The sequence below is a fragment of the Pipistrellus hanaki genome, assembly GCF_964339955.1.
Source record: "Pipistrellus hanaki genome assembly, chromosome: 2".
Classification (NCBI taxonomy): Eukaryota; Metazoa; Chordata; class Mammalia; order Chiroptera; family Vespertilionidae; genus Pipistrellus; species Pipistrellus hanaki.
Window position 1 is genome coordinate 136,354,815 of NC_140504.1, and position 17,389 is coordinate 136,372,203.

General features: G+C 39.7%; 1 protein-coding gene across 1 annotated transcript in view; it reads right to left on the reverse strand.

Annotated features, from left to right (window-relative positions):
- Positions 1–17,389, reverse strand: part of LRRC8C (leucine rich repeat containing 8 VRAC subunit C) — an 82,508-nt gene that overhangs the window by 26,329 nt on the left and 38,790 nt on the right. Inside the window, exon 3 of the mRNA XM_084872326.1 lies at positions 9,750–9,891. Within this exon, the coding sequence (XP_084728452.1) occupies positions 9,750–9,887 (138 nt within the window). The 5' untranslated portion in view covers positions 9,888–9,891. The remainder of the gene's footprint in view (positions 1–9,749; positions 9,892–17,389) is intronic.

Consider the following 17,389-nt stretch of genomic DNA (forward strand, 5'->3'; position numbering starts at 1 on the left):
GAAAGGGCATCTCCAGTAACAGCCCTTAAGATACCTGTTGTCTGTTCTCATGTTCTCAACTTTAGGCTAAGAATACCTTCACCCAGGCCTCATATAAGAGTCTTTGGTCTCTCTTTTCTACTGCTCACAATGACTTTGGTTATGGTGTAAAATACTCAAAAATGCACACAGTAATTCAAAGGTATCAGCCCCCTTCTAAGGCCATTAGACGGTTACTGTACATTAGCACATGGCAAAAATGTCTCATCTACACTTCCCTCTCACTCTCCCCCTTTATCCCACAGAACAAATTCTGGTGAGCTCCTATATGTGCCTGATACTGTTCTTGGTTCTAGGGATACAGGAGTAAATCCTATTGATAAAAGCTTGGTCTTATGGAGTTTATATCAATTAGAGGTAATTTGCCAACAAATTTTGGTTTTTGAAACAAAAGGATGAGATACCTTAAAGCTAATGATTTTCCACAATTATGAAATTTAGAGTTAAGTTTCTCTCTTATGAAACACAAAAGTAGAAATTTAGAAGTTTACAGTTGAAGAAATGAATAGGATTTAGATGGAACATCTGACTCAGAGTCTGTAAACAAAACTTGAAGAAATTAGTTTATATAGTCAGGGTGGTGTGTGTGTGTGTGTGTGTGTGTGTGTGTGTGTGTGTGGTAGGGACAGGGGAGCTCAGGGATGAAGGGTTGAATTATCCATGTTACTCAATGCATAGTATAATATCAGTTCCTTTCTCCCTCTCCTCTTTTCCTCCCCTCCCCTCCCCTTCCCTCCCTTCCTGTCTCCTCCCCTTTCATTTCATCCAACTCCTTATGCCATTCCCTACCACCACAAGTGAGCACTCTTCAGATAAATTTTGATATGATTATAAGATTTCTCAAAAAATAAAATCTGAATTTTGTAAACATTGCTTTTAATTCATAATATAATTTATGGGGATTGAACATCTTTATAATATGAAGTCTGTGCCAACCAAGGATATAAAATATCTTTCCACTTATCCAAATTGTTTTGTATGTCACTTATTAGGCATTTTAAAAGTTTTCTATGGAGTTCTTATGTATTCTTGGTTAGCTTAATATCTAGATACTTAATAGTTTTTATTGCTATTTTGAATGGTATCTTATTTTTTGTTACATATCTCTTAGTTGCTATGTATTTTTCTCATTGGGAGTATTTTCATATTTTGAAAAGTGGATACAAAACAAAAATACTGAATTAATTTTGTTTTTGTTATATAAAAAACTAGGTATTCCAAACAGTAGGCATTACAAAATAAACAGAAAAATGCAGGCGTTTATAAAGGAAAACAGTAGTGTAGGGGAAGAAGGAATAGCACTCTTTATGTTAAAGAGAATACTCCAGACATAACCTAGAAACTTCTCTGCTTTGCAATAAAAATGTTGTCCTGATGTTGGCCGAGTTCTTACCACAGGGCCCTTTGTGTGGTGGCTGAGAGGAGCCAGATGTTCTCAGTGAAAAGAGAAAGAGGACTGTGAGAGGAACCGAGTGAGGGCAGAAGAGGAAGAGTGGATCTGTTTGCCTGATAGGGTTAGGGGGTTGGGGAGCACCACCAAGTCCAGGGCCCAGATTTGAAATACAAGATCATCTCATCCATATCACAGCAAACCCACTTAACAGAGACCTTTAAACACAGGTTTCGGTGATTTACATCCACGGATCAACAACAGAGAGTAAATATATGGTAAATCTCACTTGCTTCTTACAGGAAAAACCCAGGACTCTGTCAGTCATTTGTTGAGGGAAAAGATGTATTATTCATCAATAGGCAATATGATCAGAACCATCCATATCAGTGAGATCAAAGGAAATGCTCCTCATCCACTGACTGGCATTGGGTGGCATCAGATGATCTAAGAAAGGCATTTAGATTCAATGCCCTGTGTTAAACCCAAGAGGGTGAGGTGGAAGGCACTCGTATATTATTCTTGCGGCCAGGCATGCACTGCACATTAAATTGTCAAGGTGATAGATGACAAGAGGTAAAGTTCCGGGGAAGATGAAAAGTGTCAGTTTGAATAAACCACCAAAGACGGAGACTTCCTAACTAAGGCATATTTTTGTTTCTAGATGTAACAGGGATTTTGAGACTGTTTTTCTCTTAAAATATCCACCACTATCCCTACAGATGTGAGCGAGGCTGTTCTTTAAAATTATTTTCACCAACAAATGACTTTTGTTGCATATTCTCCAAAGACCCAAGGAGAATGGTGGGTGACATGTGGGTACGCAGATAGTCTAAAATAGAGGTGGTCTTCATTATAAGGTTACCCATTAGTGCTATCAGCGATTTCATCCATATTCCGAATTTTACCTTTAACAATAGGCGAATCTAAGTAAGAATTTCTGAGCTTCGATCTCTAAATTGAGCTTGGGCAAAAGAGAAAGATCTTCTAGAAATCCAGACAGTATGGGATAGAGAACGGGGAGGGAGATAGAAGCAAAAATTCAGGGCACATTATCAAAGTGAACTCCTCTGAAATCACTCTGGCGTCTCTATTATTTACCAACTATACTTTCCAGTGAACTGTTTGTAAGCATTTTCTCCTGAAGGCCAATGGCCATGGAGTTGGCGCTATTGGCTCTAAGTCAGAGAAGCAGAAGTTAACTTTAGCCAGTTTGCTCCTGGTGACTGGGTTAAGTCTGCAGGGACTTTTTTTAGGTGGTTTCAAGCCATTGAAATCATTCTCTCCAACTCCCTTCAACACACACACACACACACACACACACACACACACACACACACACAATTCAGAAAGCAGGAAATGTCTTTCCTGTGTAATAGTTACAGAGCAGTCCCCTAGGGCTTCCAGGGGGCTTGTATCTTCCAGTTCCTGTTTCTGGTTTCTAACTGCTAACTCTATATTTGGTAATGGCCTGTCTGTGGGCTGTTTTGGATTTGGTATTAATGAGATAACCTGAGTCACTAAGCAGAGATCTAAAGCAATCTTATTTTTCCAGGAGGCAACATGTTGACCTTTGAGGATTTGGTCTATTTTATTAAGTGTGTTGAGTTTTTGAATAGTGTTGTTTATAGCACAGAGTTGGGTGTTTACACGATTGGTCCTTGAGGGTGTATGACTGTACCGGAATGGGACACTACACACACTCTCCTGCTTTACAATGAGTTTATATTTGTTTCTCATGTGGGCAGATGTAATTTAAGCAGTGCTCTTTATAGAATCTGCTCTTATTCCATGGCAGCCTTGAAAACAGCTACTTGCTCAGAAATGAACAAATACTTGTCAGATGAGTGAGACAAGAGTGTGGATTCTAATTCTTTTACATCAGCGCAAGAAAAAAAAATCAACACTCTTTTGGCAAATAATAACTTCCTCTTTCCCCCAGTATTTTCAAAGCTGAGTAGAGTTAAATCTTTATGAACATAATCTTTTAGGAGTAGACAGAGAGAGAATCAACTATTATTGCCATTGGAAGAAGTCATTTAGAATAGTGGTCGCCAGCCTTTCGGACCTCACACACCACCAGTGGTCCTCACAATCCACCAGTTGGTGATAACTTTAGAAAACAATCAAAAAGTTATCGGATTACTATTTTATCACCAACCTATGCTCTTCTTACCCTACCTTACATTTGATTTGTCTTCTTTTCAAACCCTAAGAATTATTTTGTAAATAAGATCAGAAACAATGATTTCATTTTTATTTTATGAAGGGAAAATCAAGTCATGAAAGCATATATTAACCACTAGAGGCCCAGTGCACAGTGGTGTCCCTCAGCCTGGCCTGTACCCTCTCGTAATCCAGGAACCCTCAGGGGATGTCGGACTGCCAGTTTTGGCCCGATCCCCAAGGGATGTAGCAGTGCCCAAAGAGACAGGCTGCCAGGGAGGAGCCCAAGCCTGGCTGCTCCCGTGAACCTGGCCCCATTACACCTCCCATTGCCTTCTGGCTGAGCGGTGCTCCTGCTGTGGGAGCACACTGACCACCAGAGGGCAGCTTCTGCATTGAGCGTCTGCCCCCTGGTGGTCAGTGCGCATCATAGCAACTGGTTGAGCGGTCAACTGGTTGTAATGGTCACTTAGGCTTTTATATAGATAGATTATATTTATCACCTTGTAAACAGGAAAAGAATTTGAGCATCACAGAGAACCTTTATTTATGAAGTTATCAGTCATAAGTCAATTATCACCGTAGGGCTAAAATAAGAACTTAAATTTTCCTAGGGAACATTGATTTGTTATATGAATACTGTTTGGTTTTACTTCCTTTAGTAATTTGAAACATATTTCCTTTTTAAAAAATATGTTTATATAGTTTGAAAGTTTTTTTTATAGCAAGTGAATAATCTTTTAAAAAAAATCTAGACTATCAAACAAAAAATTCACTTTTTATAACTTTCTATTTTCCATTTTAGTCATTTGCATTTGTTTTTATATTTAAAATCCTGTTTTACAAGCCTACAGTTGGCCACAAAATCATTACAACTGTAGTAGTTCCATAATATTCCATAGCAGTGCACACAGGGGTGAAAGACATGTGCTACAAAATCCTGAGATCTGAACCCTTGCTGCTTCCCTCTTAGCTCTGGGGCAAGTTATAGAACCTTTTATGCTTCAGAACTTTCTTCTACTTCCACAGGTTCATTCTGAGAACTAAAGCACACACAGGTTCTAGCACAGGTTCTTTACCAATGTCACTCAATGCAAGTGCTATCAGCACTCTGGATAGGGCAGGATGTGTGAGGACATGCCCCTAAAATGCCATCTGTGCCAATTAAAGAGGGCTTTGTGACATGATGACACTACAGGGCTTTGTGACATGATTAAATGGACTTTACCCTTCCATTCCTCTTTCTAAAATATATATTTAAGTCCAGCCAGCATGGCTCAGTGGTGGAGTGTCAACCTATGAACCAGGAGATCACGGTTCAATTCCTGGTCAGGGTTCATGCCCAGGCTGTGGGCTCGATCCTCAATGTGGGGTGTGCAGGAGGCAGCCAATCAATGATTATCTCTCATCATAGATGCTTCTATCTCTCTCTCCCTCTCCCTTCTTGAAATCAATAAAAATATTTAAAAATAAAAGAAATATGATTTGTAAAATATATATATTTAATTTTGTATACTCATTCTTTGAGACTAAGCTCTATTTTTACCTCTTCAAGTCTCTAACTCCCAGTAGCTGAGATGATAGCATCATATTTAAAGCTCTAAAGGTGCTTATACACTGAATTACATTGCTTATGTATGTCTACGCTCTTTAGACTATTAGTAACCTGATGGCAGGGGCTATACGGTATTTCTCTTTCATGCCTAGAGCCCCCACACAATGCTTGCTGTATCACTGGTGCTCAGAGATATGTTGAATAAATGGTCCACTCCATGAATTTGCTGAGCCTGGTAGTGTTCATATTCTGATGCAACATTCCTTTGGGGCATCTCACTCTCTTTTTTGAACTCTGGCATCTCAGGCTACATTTCCTGTACATAGCCTGTACGTAGGTCCAGGAAAGATGCTGAAATTGTGCTTGAATCCCCTCCTGCAGTCACTGCGGGCACATCTCCCAAACGAAGTTCATTACAGATATTTTCATAGATACATGCTCCCCTCTGTTTGTGCTCATTTTTTCCAAGTTCACTTCTAGCTCTTAAAGATTTCCTGTGAGGTTTCTCTTTTCTGCATTTCCTCCTGCCATGGGACTATGTACACAGAGGTGAACCTCGTGCTTGTGGCAGTGCTGGGTGCTGGGCACAGTGACAAAGGAAGGGCAGTGTGCAGTCTTCCTGCTGCTGTGTCACCTCCCTCTGTTTCCCGAACTGGCCATTCCAAATATTTGCCCCTTTCCTTGAGGATCCTATTCTACTCCCTTCATTGTTGCCACGTCCTGTCTTCCTTACCCTCAACCTCTCAGCACATGTGCCACTCTCTACTCCACAGAAGCCGTGAGGCATATACGTCCATCTCTCTCTGCCTCTCTCCTCCCTCTGCCCCAATAAAATGCACCTATACCCATCATCCCCATGTTGGTGGAAGATGCTCCCTCGACCAAGTCAAGGATGATCCTCCCACCTAGTTCCATCACCTCCTTCCTCCTGAGATAATCGCTCTTCACTTCCCTGATCTCCTGAGTCTTGTATCCAACTGCCTATTTAACATTTCTACTTGGGGAGATAACACATTATCTCCAACTTAACATGCTTAGAACTTTTTCCAGTTGCTCAAGACCTAACCACTGTTAAGAGTCACTTTTTATTTCTCTTTTTCTCTGATACCTCACATTCCATCTTTCAACAAATCCTAGTGACTTTCCTTTAAAATATATCCAGATCCACTACTTTAATCCTGGTCCAAGCCATCTGCTTCATGTCTTGCCTGGTTTACTGTGGTGGCCTTCTAAATAATCCCGCTTCTGTCCTCTCCCCACACTGTACTCTCAGCACCGAGAGGGATCTTGTTCAAACCTAAGTCACATACTGACATACCCTCTGCTCAGAATCCTCTAAACATGTCCCACCTCACTCAGGGCAAAGCCAAAAACTTTACCAAGACTCCAAGGCTTCTCCGGACTTCATTCTTCTGCTCCTCCACTCACGCACTCTTCCCTAGCACACTGGCCTCCTGGCTTTGCCCTCAAACGTCAGGGATGCCCCTGCTTCAGGCCTATAACACCGCCTGGGGTCTTTCAGGTTCATCTCCACATCCAGACTTACAAGACAATCTCAAACCTCCCTCAGCACCAGAATCACTTAGAAAGGTAGAGGATGGACTCACAACTTGCCGGCAAGGTGACGTCAGGCTTTCCCATTTGGGGGATCTCCTCACTGTCTGTACAGCGGTCCATCCTGCTGCCCAGGAGCTAGGCTCTCTCCGAGCCTCTCCTTCCCGGATCATCCGAGGTGCAAAGAAAAGAGACCCACTGTAGGAAGAGTCTGGACTTACCCTCGCTTAAAAGCCTTATGTTCCAAAGGTTCCCATCTCTCTCGTAACTCAATATATACCTCTCCCAGGTGTCAAAGGACATGCCTGGTTACTGGTGTCACTGCAATCACGGAAGTTCTATGCTATGGCTTTCTATCAGCCCAGATGCCATTGACCAATCAGCAGTCACTTACATCATAAATAATGTTGCCTAGTAACACTAACATTCTACCTTTCTCAGGTCTCCAGAGACACAGAGTTAGAAAGTTGAGAAAGTAAATGTCAATTTCTCTCGGGAAGGGTCCTGTGTGAGCCCTCTGCCTATGTGTTCCTTGCTCTCGCTGTTCGCTCTGCCTGGAAGGCTCCTCCCGGGACATCTACCAGACCTGCGCCTGCACCTCCTGCAACTCCTTGGTCTAAGTCCCCTGCAGGCCAACCTATTAGAGAATCTCTGCTGCTGGGACCTCCTACAGTCCATGTATGTCTGATTTTCCCCCATTGCCCTTATTATCTTCTAACATATGTAATCCACTAATTGATTTTTCTTCTGTTTTTCCCCCCCATAGAATGTAAGCTCCCTAAGGTTGGGACATTAATTCTCCCCCCCCCCCCACCCCCCCCACCTGTATTGATAATTCTTGGCTCCTAGAACAGTGCCTGGCACACAGTAGGTTCTTCAACAACTATTTGTTTTATTTATAGATGAATTTATGTCTTTCCTCTCTTTCAAATCTAGGTTTTCATTGCTCTTTTTTTTTTTTTTTTTTTTTGAGAAAAGACAAAATTTTTTCAGCTGACAAGTAAAAGGAGCATGGTGTTAGGGATTAAGAACAGGGAATTTGGGCCCAAACTGTCTGGGTGTGAATAAGAGCTTTGCCACCCACCTTGGGAGGATGCCCCAAACTCTCTGTCCTTAGCTGTCTCATTTCTAAAAGGGGATAATAACGTCTTAGGGTTGCCATGATGGATGGATGAGTTAAAATATACGTAGCATGTTCAGAATAAGGCCTGACACAAAGGAAGCACTGTGGGTTAACAGGAGTTAAAATCTGCTTTAAAAAGGCTTTTATTTTTACTCTGCACCACTTATAGTTATTTTCCTTTCTTTCAAGCTCCTCTTCCTCTCAGCTGTTTTACCTGAAAGTCACACCTACCCCACAGCCTTTTTTTTTTTCCCCCCGCAATTACAGTTTACATTCAATATTATTTTGTACTGGTTTCAGGTGTACAGCAGAGGGATTAGGCAATTGACAAAGTGTTCCTCCTGATATTTCAAGTACTCAACTGGCACTGTACATGGTTATTACAATATTATTGACAATATTTCCTATGCTGTAATCTACTTCCCCGTGACTATTCTGTAACTACCAAGTTGTATTTCCGGGTGAAAACGGTGAAGGGATTCTGAAGTACCTAGCCCACAGCCTTTAACTTCCACCTACCCACTCAAACTAAGATTTCTAATGGCCTAGTTGCTACTTTTCTCTCCATAGTCCATAAGCTAGTTGTATTGCCTACCATCATTAACCACACCTGCCTTTGACTTCTGAGCCCTTCCTCCTGTTTCCACCCCTTCTTACAGCTGCTCCCTCTTAGTCTTCTTCAGATGCACCCTTTTAATGTTATTCCTAACATCTCACTTGCCAGTGTCCCTTGGGTGATTCTATTCATGGGCATGGCTTCAATTCTCACACTGATGACACCCACTGAATTTCCCCAAGATGCCCCATTCTTCTTCACATCCATGACTTAGAACTTCCCTTCCTCTTCCTGGCACCTGTCCCACCTTCATCTGTCTCTCCCTAACTTCAGCTGGTTCTCCAAATTTTAATACAACCATCCCCCTTTCTCTTGTTCCCAAGCTAAGCACTCCTCCTCTGCACTTCTTATTGCTTATGGATACATCTATTGTAGTATAACACAACCTTTTCCGATTGCCGGTTTATTTATTCAGTTTAACCTTCCAAATAAACTCACTCACTCTCTCTCTCTCTCTCTCTCTCTCTCTCTCTCTCTCTCTCTAGCTCTCTCTCCCTTCCTCCCTCTGTGTGTGTGTGTGTGTGTGTGTGTGTGTGTGTGTGTGTTACATACTAGAGGCCCAGTGCACAAAATTTGTGCACAGGTAAGGTACCTAGGCTTGGCCGGCAATCAGGGCCAATCGGATTTCTGGCTGCTGTCAGGGGCCTTCCTTCATTCTATGCCAGCCCCTGGTGGTCAGTGCATGTCATAGTGAGCAATAGAACTGGTCTCCCAGTTGAACTCCCACAGAAACACTGAATGTTAGCCTTTTATATGCATAGATATTTCCTCACAGTACAGTGCCTGGCACATAGTAGGTATATAAAAATTACCTGGGTTCAATATATGAATGCATAGCATCTATATAGAATAAATTTTGATTGGGCTATCTATATTTAAAACATAAACAATGGGTAAAATTGGTAATATCCCATCAAAATGTTCTTCCAGAAAATATTATCAGGAGTTAGCGGAAGAGGTGAAGAAAAGAATTTCATTTTGGCAATATAAATGGTGCTGTGGCTATGCATGCTGTATTTTACTATAAAGCCAACTTTAAAGACAAGGGACTTCCTTTAATGTTAGTGACATCAAATACTCCCCTTACTTCTGTTTGGGCCCAGAGAAACCTTACCCGTAGCATATTTACCTTATTAGGAAAGTCCAGTAAATCAGGGATTCAGGCTCCCTGCCATGATTATGAACATCATTTACAAGGATTAAAGAGCAACTCACATTTACTTGGTTAAAACCACACAGCCAGCTCTTGTAAGGTTTCAATGACCATCTTGATGTGGCCCCATCTGACATGAGTCTGGGCACCTACCTGCAAAGTACATCCGAACACCCCGATCATCAGCATGGCCACGGAGAGGTAATCGGTGAACACATCCCACCACGGCTTCAGCACCCGGAAGGCAGGCTGCTGCTCAGAGAACTGCCGGAACTCTGTCACAGGAATCATGTTTCTGAGAAAGGAGAGATTACTGGTGAACGCACTGATCTTCATGCACAACATACTCCATTGTTAACCACCTTCGAAATGCTGCTTCAACCCTCCAGAAACAGTGACCGGAGTTACGACAGTAGTGATCACGGCATGTGGGTGTTTTCATAAGTCATTGACTAAAGTAAGGGGGCCACACAGGAAAGAGACAAGTACCTTCACTCACTCACTCCTGTCCAATTAGCTGGTTCCCTTTGGCTCCACATGGGCCAGACAGTCCATGGCCAGAGCAGTCTCAGAATCCATTATTTCCTGGATTCTCTCTTAAACAGAACAAAAGGGCACCAGGGGAAGCAGAGCCTAACCTTAGAGATATTTTTGTTATTAATCTTACTATTTTGGGTTGTTGCTTTAAACTATTTTGTAAGTGTCATCTCAGCATTGGTTTGTGTTCATTCTCTACTGCGCCCTATATGTGAAGAATTTTGCTTGCTCCTTGGGGGAGGCAAACAATTTTGCCACATGGTCCTTGTAAGAGGGAAGATCTTCACTGACGGTGATGTTTGGGGCAGGAGGGGACTGGGATGACCTTCATTTTGTTCAAATCCCCTCCCCCTTTTTTGGGGGGTCCCTGTTCTTTGACTTGGTTTTTTTTTCTATTTCCTTATATTTTACTGTGACTCAAATTTATCATTTATCTCTTCTGAGAAATCAGTTGATCCTGAAAACACTTATCTCTATCTAAATGACAGAAGATAAATGAATAGAAGGGCATTGGCCACTCTGGGACAAGGGAAGTCAGCTGCATCCTTTTCTCAATCTGTATTCCCTTTTCTCAGTCTGTATTCCCTTTTCTCAGTCTGTATTCCCTTTTCTCAGTCTGTATTCCCTTTTCTCAGTCTGATTCCCTTTTCTCAGTCTGTATTCCCTTTTCTCAGTCTGATTCCCTTTTCTCAGTCTGTATTCCCTTTTCTCAGTCTGTATTCCCTTTTCTCAGTCTGTATTCCCTTTTCTCAGTCTGATTCCCTTTTCTCAGTCTGTATTCCCTTTTCTCAGTCTGATTCCCTTTTCTCAGTCTGATTCCCTTTTCTCAGTCTGTATTCCCTTTTCTCAGTCTGATTCCCTTTTCTCAGTCTGATTCCCTTTTCTCAGTCTGTATTCCCTTTTCTCAGTCTGATTCCCTTTTCTCAGTCTGTATTCCCTTTTCTCAGTCTGTATTCCCTTTTCTCAGTCTGTATTCCCTTTTCTCAGTCTGTATTCCCTTTTCTCAGTCTGTATTCCCTTTTCTCAGTCTGTATTCCCTTTTCTCAGTCTGATTCCCTTTTCTCAGTCTGTATTCCCTTTTCTCAGTCTGATTCCCTTTTCTCAGTCTGATTCCCTTTTCTCAGTCTGTATTCCCTTTTCTCAGTCTGATTCCCTTTTCTCAGTCTGATTCCCTTTTCTCAGTCTGTATTCCCTTTTCTCAGTCTGATTCCCTTTTCTCAGTCTGTATTCCCTTTTCTCAGTCTGATTCCCTTTTCTCAGTCTGATTCCCTTTTCTCAGTCTGTATTCCCTTTTCTCAGCGCTCAGGCCCACTGCTTTTATTAAGATCCAGGACTTGAGGCTACTCATTCTGCTACTATGAGAAGGAATATTCTTTCCTATGGCAATGAGAATGAATGGCCAAGGACTAAAAAGGAAATTGCTCACCCTTTCGCCATCGTTGGATCCAATAATCTAGTCACTACTACATCTTACCTGGTTATTAAAGAGTCTAATTAAAAGCAGGGGAAAGGCTACATTTAGTGCTTATTCTCCCAAGCCTTCTTTGTTTCCCGGATCTCTCTTCCCTAAAGCCGAATTAAAGGCTGTATAATAAACAGCCCAAAGAAAAGCCGCTGTTCTTTGAATTTACAGGTGGTTATCTTTGGAAACCATCACAATGTTATCCATTCTGTCTGGCTGCTTTATCTGACCTTTTCTTAAGCAGTAACATGTCTTCCTTTTGGATTTGTTTTTTAATACAGTGTTGAAAATCCAGCAGCTCTCACCCTGGACCTATCTATTTGGCTTCTGTGCAGCATTTGATATGACTTCCTTATTTTACCAAAACACAACTTTCTTAACTCCATTTTGTTACTAAACCTAGGCTGCAAACTATTTGAAGATAGAACCTATGTTATGCACATGCATTCTCAAAAACATGTTGTTGGAAAGCCAGACAAGCTAAATAAATGTATATGCTTAGGCCATTAAAATTCCATACTAGCTCAAAGTTTTATTTTTCTGACACTTCAAGACCTCTTTTCTCAATGAATCATTGCCATCTCACTGTCCCAAATGTTTTCAAGTCATGGTTGTTTCAGCAGTAATCACAGACAGGCACTAACTCATCTTAATTTCCAAGCTTGCTTCAGAAGCTATTGTCTTCCACTTCACATCCCCATCACTCACTGCAACGTCTGAGGAACAAGAGGCCCTGAATACCGTCTGTTGAGTAAATAAATGAGTAAATTTGGATCCTTGTTCACGGAGCAATGCTTGTCCAAATCAGATCTGGGGTGGCCCTACTCTGCTGCAGTGACAAGTTCAGTACCTGTTCTGTAGTCTACCTTCTTTGATAGATTCGGTTGTTGTGTCCTTCATGATAGGTTCCTGACTATCTTGGAAGGATTTGGGTTTGTTCTTTGAAGTGGGGAGCAATTTCAGGAATAAAATGCATCTACTTAAAGGACACCAAGGGTCCCGAGTTCAATTCCTGGTTCAGGGCATGTACCTGGGTTTCAGGTTCGATACCCAACCTGGTTGGGACTTTTGCAGGAGGCAATCAATCAATGTTTCTCTCACTTTCCCCCTCCACTCCTCCCTTCCACTCTTTTAAAAACTCAATGGAAAAAATATCATTGGGTGAGAAATAACAAAAACAAAACAAAACAAAAAAAACACAGAAACTTTTTGATCTCAGGATTCCTTCACATTCTAAAATAGATGGGATGCTCAAAGAGCATTTTCTAAAATGTGGGCTGTACTTATCAACATTTACCATATTAGAAGTTAAAACCAAGAAATTAAAAAATATGTTAACTCATTCAAAAATAATAAAACCCATTTCATGTTAACATAAAATATATTATAAAATAATTATATCCCATAAAGCAAAAAATAAGAATGGGATTGCTTTACATTTTTGCAAATATCTAACAACTGGCTTAATAGAAGATCTAGTATCTGCTTCTGCATTCAATCTGTTGAAATACGTTGTCTTGATTAAAATTTATGAATCAGATACGTGTTTGGAGAAGGGAGAAGTACCTTCATAGCTTTTTCAAATAATTGTGGATATTAATTTTTTATAATATATTAAACTGATTTGATTAGCTGCAATATGGAATCTGAAAATTATCTACTTTTCAAACTCCTGATATTAAAATTGATTAATCTATCTTGTACTTTGAATAGATCTTTTACCTACGCATGGTTTTATAACAATATGCATTGATCAACTGGAAAATATTAGATCACTGAGTTATGTAGCTCTTCCAAGTGTTGACAAATTATATTAAAAAATCACATTCATGCCCTGGCAGGTTTTGATCAATAGTTAGAATATCGGTCCATGGACCAAAGGGTTGCAGGTTTGATTCTTGGTTAAGGGAACGTATCCTAGTTGTAGGTATGATCCCTGTTCCTGGTCAGGAGACAACCAATCGATGTTTCTCTCTCACATAGATGTTTTTCTCTTTCTTTTCCCTTACTGCCTCCACTGCACTCTCTTAGAAAAAAAAATCAATAGAAAAAATATCATTGGATGAGGATTAAAAAAAAAAATCACATTCATTAATATCACCACTACTTGCATCAGAAACACTTTTAAGTAATGCAAAGCTGTCAAACTTATGGTGGTGAGTACAAGATTTCCAAAATTGTAATCACTTGAAAGTCTGAATTTCATTTTTGGCAGCAAATACAACCAATATATCAGTTGTTCTTTTGGAAGTGTCACTTTGATCATTTTGAAAAAATGTCTTCCACATACTGAAGTCTGAATGATCATTTGTTTTATTCAAGTAAAAATTGTATAATATGATAAAGAAGCTAATTCAACTTTCAACTAAAATAAGGACTTTCTCTTGAGACACCCATTGTACTTTAAAAGGTAGCAGAAGAATTTTATATGTTCTTCTCCTTCACCACAGTGTATTAATACAATATGCAGCCAAGGCTTGAGAGGTATTAAAATAAGTTTACTGCTTCAATGAGGACATTACATAAAACTGGCAATTTTTTAAAGTAGTGTGTGCAAATGAAGAATATAATCTCTATAGTACAGTCTGCTGCCTCTATTTTGATTCATCCTAAGATACCTCACCCACCATTGCTTTTGTACCACAGGTGAAAAAGGCAAAAGGCATCTTAGCATTAAAAAATAATTATGGCCCTTCCAGGGTGGTTTAGTTGGTTAGAGCATCATCCCATATACAAAAAAAAGTTGTGAGTTTGATTCCCAATCAGGGCATATACCTAGTTGAGGGGAAAGAACTGACCGATGTTTCTTTCTCACATCAATGTTTCTTTCTCTCCCTTCCTCTCTAAAAATAAATATATCCTTAGATGAGTTTTAAAAATGATAATTATGACCTTGTGGACCCCCTAAAAAGGTTTAGGCTACTATGGTTCCATGAACCACACTTTGAGAACCACTAAGATAGAGGCTCATGTTCCTTTATAACTCTCCTTGAAAAAATCCTGGGTACTCATTATAGTTGAGGTGCCTCAAGGTTTTGGCTGAATTGTCTTCACAGGCATCATTCTCTTAATATGGAAAATATTCTAAGAATCTAAGAAACTTAAGTGTTATCTACAGCTTCCAAATACTGGCACAGCCTAGTTAAGGTAGACTATAAGATTTGTTAGAGAAACAGATGGTCAAAATGACATAGACTTTTAGTGTTATCAACTCAACTCTTAATGTATGTAACCTCTTTTGGGGGGGTGTGTGTGTGTTTATGGGCATTTTGTATGTACATTTTCACATATATATGTATATATATACTACATATAAATGTAGTTAGATGTATAATATACACACAGATGTATAATGTACATACAGATTTTATTGTTTTAACATATCATAAAGTTCAAAGTCAGTATCTAGCACAACAGCAGTAATCTTTGGAATAAGTTTTAATGCAAAAAAAGGGGGGGTTTGAATAAAAAACTCAAAAACTGAAAAGAGGATGACAGACCTTTTGCTTTCTTAACTGAAAAATGTTTAGTATTCTTCTTACACAAATGTCAGCACCTCTGAAAGTCATACATTATAGTTAAAAGTTTTCTTTCATTATTATTATTATAGTTTCCATGTGGTTTGTACCATTTCAAGAACTAACATCTTAATCTGTAGCAGTCATTTCTGAATAAACTGCTGGGTTTAAATAGCTTTTCCCCCCAGAAGCTCAATCAGCATAATTTTATTTTTACTAAATTTTTGTTTTTGTTTTAGAAATGCAAATTATATATATATATATATATATATATATATATATCTCCAATCTCCAACTTGTTATGTAAGATTTTAGTTTGTCTAAGTAAGTAATGTCTTTGGAAATATGGCATTTCAAGTTCAATCAAGAGATTCTGGTATTTTTTAATTAAAACATATATAAAGTTTTAAAGTTTTCTGCTCTGTATCTTATTGCAGAAATCAATGTGCACTTCCTTTATTAAAAACATTTATTATCAAAAGTCATTTTAATGGCTTAATTAGCCAAAAATCGTCCCCTCTCAAATTTATCATGTCATATAATCCTTTGTTAAAGAATATTGGTAAAGTAGTTGCAAACCCAGCGTTTCTTATTGCTCTCATTTATTTGACTCTTCCTAAAACTATCTTCATTCCTCTCAGGAAAATTTTAGTATTATATTTTCCTGAACTAATGACACAGAACAAATTCTACTCTATTAACCCATGACTTGAAGAATATCAAACTTATTCTACTTTGATTCAAACTTGATTGTTACCATTGTTTGCAGAAGCCAAGCTCTCAGGTGGATACAACTAACACAGGCTTTGTTCCGGATTTTTTCTGGCATCACCTTTAGAGAGTACAATTATACACGGTTCAAGGAAACAAGGGCCCATTCTTCATATCAGTAACATGGTAAGTGGCTCCTTGAAAGCTAAATTAAACAATTCAATAATTCCTGAGCCTGTAAAATATGAATTCTACAGAATCTCTCCCCCAACTACATATACATATATTATTCATCTATGTGGCTAAATCTAACAGTCAATTCTCAGCCCTCACTTTTTTTGCTCTGTCAGCAGCATTGGAACAATATGACCATATTTTTCTTTTTAAAAATTTTTTGGTTAATCCTTACCCAAAGGTATTTTTCTTTCTTTCTTTTTTTTATTTTTTAATTAAATTATCTTTGTACATATACCATTTACCCCCCCCCCACATGCCCTCCCTTCCCCGAAGATATTTTTCTATTGATTTTTAGGCTCAGAGTGGAAGAGAGAGGGAAAGACAGAAACATTGATGTGGGGAAAACACATCAATTGGTTGCCTCCTGCACAAGCCCTGACCAGGACCTGGGCCAGGGAGGAGCCTGCAACCAAGGTACAAGCCCTTGACCAGAATCAAACCTGGACCCTTTGGTCTCCAGGCTGATGCTCTAGCTACTGAGCCAAATCGGCTAGGGCATGACCATTTTTTACTTGACTTGCAGGACACCAGAGCCATTAAATTTTTCTTCTTCCTTGGCTGTTCCTTCTTTAACTTCTTTGCTGTTTCCTTTTCTTCTCCCTGACCTGTCTGTGGAGTGCCCAGTGCTTAGTCTTTGGGGTTTTCTTTTTCCTAACTCACCCATTCTCCTGGAGATACATCTAGTCACAAGGCTTTAATTAGCATCTGTACTAAACACAAATTTATGCCAGTATTGACTCATGGAACCAGCTACCTACTTGACACCTCCATCGGAGAGCCACTAGACACATGAAATTCATTATGTCCCAAACCAACTCTAGTTCCATTCCCTTCTCCCCACCTCCCGTATGCCCACCAAAGCTCTCCTCTCACAACTTTCCTGTCACAGTTGATGGCAACTCTATCTTTCCAGTTGCCGAGACCATATATCTTGGAGTCATCCCTGGCTCCGCTTTGTCTCTTACACTCCCAATCCAATCTGTCAACAAATACTTATTATATGTTCCTTAATATGTTGTCTGTCTCCTCCGACAAGAATGTAAGTTTCATGAAGACAGGGACTTTGTCAGTTGTGTTTTGTACAGCGATGTATCCCAACTACCCAGAAAATACTGCTTGGGATATGGTAGGCACTCAATATTTGCTGAATAAATTAGTTAGGATATAGTAATTATGATGAAGAAAAGGAGAGTAATTGCCTTTCATTTTAGAAATAATGACTGGAAAGGCAAAGTGTGCATCTGAGTAATGGCAGGGGAGGACAATCCTGCAGCACAGGGCCAGATTTTTTGCACATCTGAGGCCAGTATGGACAAAGAGTGCAAAAA